Source organism: Ruditapes philippinarum, unplaced genomic scaffold (genome assembly GCF_026571515.1).
Source record: "Ruditapes philippinarum isolate M1 unplaced genomic scaffold, ASM2657151v2 ctg16019_1_1_1_1, whole genome shotgun sequence".
Lineage (NCBI taxonomy): Eukaryota > Metazoa > Mollusca > Bivalvia > Venerida > Veneridae > Ruditapes > Ruditapes philippinarum.
In genome coordinates this window covers 892-3,079 of record NW_026858904.1, presented here as the reverse complement: position 1 = coordinate 3,079, position 2,188 = coordinate 892, and the positions used below count along the sequence as shown (strand labels likewise).

At 30.2% G+C, this 2,188-nt stretch overlaps 1 protein-coding gene across 1 annotated transcript; it reads right to left on the bottom strand.

Annotated features, from left to right (window-relative positions):
- Positions 1-291: 291 nt before the first annotated feature.
- Positions 292-1,901, bottom strand: LOC132754632 (protein Star-like). The gene is made up of 3 exons (XM_060745290.1): positions 1,632-1,901; positions 1,194-1,388; positions 292-806 (listed from the first exon to the last, which is right to left on the bottom strand). The coding sequence occupies exons 1-3, from the start codon at positions 1,851-1,853 to the stop codon at positions 447-449; spliced, it is 777 nt and encodes a 258-aa protein (XP_060601273.1). The 5' UTR covers positions 1,854-1,901; the 3' UTR covers positions 292-446.
- Between the last annotated feature and the right edge of the window lie 287 nt (positions 1,902-2,188).

The window sequence follows — 2,188 nt, the reverse complement described above, 5'->3', positions numbered from 1 at the left end:
TGTTATTGCTCACACATTCAGAAAAACGTTGGTGTCAAATTTTCATAGATACAGGCACTTTCATGTAACAATTTTGAACTTTGAAAAAAATAAAAGGAACATAACAAAATTCTGCAATGCGACTTTTTGAACCAAATCTGTTTCACATTTTTGGTAATATTTTCTTAAACCTTTTTATTATTCATGAATTGTTGTGTTTGGGTACAGTGCATATACAGATGAATAGAAAACATGCTGACACACATTGCTTTGTTCTTTTTTTAGGAAAAAAAGAAATATTTTGCAAAATATGACAGTGACAATGTTGCCGCTAAATTATTAAAATGGGGTATTTACAACAACACTTGTAGCTATAAAACAACATGGTAAATTATTTTAATATTTTATATTTTGATGTACATAATGATACAAAACAACATTATAATGTGCAATGTTAGGTTCATAACTTAAGAAGTTTCCTTCTCAAATATCAAGTCAGGAGCAACACCTACATCACTGATTTCTTTTACACATTTGTACCCTCGCTTTTCCATGAAATGTTTGAGGTTCAATTTACCGCCACGCCATTTATTGTGTTCTATTGAAATGAGCTTTATGTTTACTTTCTCCCACGGTATTTTACTAAGTACCCCTTCTTCAGCACCTTCTATATCTAAACTGAAATAATCCACTTCATAGCGGTTAATTGCCTGTAATATTGAAAACAGAGGATAGCACTTCACTTTAAATGTCTGGTTTTGAGAACTTTCTCCTTCGTGATCTAATATACGCCCAAAACATGCACCCTTCCCACTAGAGAATGTCTCCTGAATAATATGAACAAGATCATTAAGTTTATTTCAACATGATTTCAAATGATCAAAGTATTACATAGGTGTTTAAACAATTGCTTAAATGGCATAGTTCTAATGACCTTATATCACTAATGAACACAACAGTAGACACAAGTAATATGTGATACATTGAATTGTTTTGACTTAAGTGGACTTAACATATTTACAATCGTTGTATTGAGTATGCATATTTCGTTTGTAGTTGTACTATATTTCATACTTTAATACGATCAAATTGCACATTATATTACCGTCTATTAATAAATGCATGATTCAACTTTATCTATTTCCGTACATGAAATAACGTTACGTGAACATTAGTCTGTCTTTACAAATTATCAGTATTATATTTATACTTACAACCGATGGATAGTCTTTTGTTGAAAGGCATGTATTTACTGCGTATGATTTTCTATTTTTTCTCAAAAGTTTCAAAAATAGTGATGGATTGGGTTCAATAAGCAGTCCCGTCCAATTCCGAAAACGTTCAAGAAATAATGTGTTGGACAAGTGTTCTCCATCATAAGCCCCTGATTCAATAAAAAATCCGTTAATCTGAAATCAAATATTTGTTAGTAAGAGTTTAACATCCCTCGCTATTTAATTGTAGTATTTACTACGTGGATATCCTATATTATCACAGTTATTAATGTTAATTCAAATACTATATAAGTCATCTACAAATTAAAATCATGCAACACGAAGGGTTAACAAAAAAAGACCTTTACAAAACATTAATCAGTAAATGAAGTAAAAATAAATGTGTTATTCTAGTTAATCATGTAAAAGAATATCTACCATGTTTTTAAACAAACTATCTACGAACTGAGTTTGTCCATGCGATGGATTTTCTAAATGCGGCTTTGAAAGTTTGTAAGGCAAATTAGAAGGATAATGAATAAGATATTGATATAGATCATCAATCATCTTGTTGTTGTCATCCATATTCTCATTTCTTTCATATTTTGTAAATATTTCGCTATAATTCCAATTGTCAGATATGTCCTTTACATTTTGCATTAGTAAAATTGCAGCAACACAAATTGCTATCAAGTATATTAAACGCGGACACTTCAACATTTTCATTCGAGACATGTGTTGATCCGCTTTAGAGTGAGTGGTTTAAATGATACAAACATGGAAGTAGCGCATCAATGAATATAGGTGTTTCAAAAGTGTACCTACGAGATTAAAGATTTTCTCTGTTTACTCGTTGTCTTGTTTCTTTGTTCGTTGTTATCGTATTTGTTAAAAAAAAGATCATCGTGAAACATAAAATATCTGCGTGTCTTTTTTTTTTCTATTTCATTTTCTTTCGATTTTCTCGATTTACAAAGTAATAGATATTCAAACAT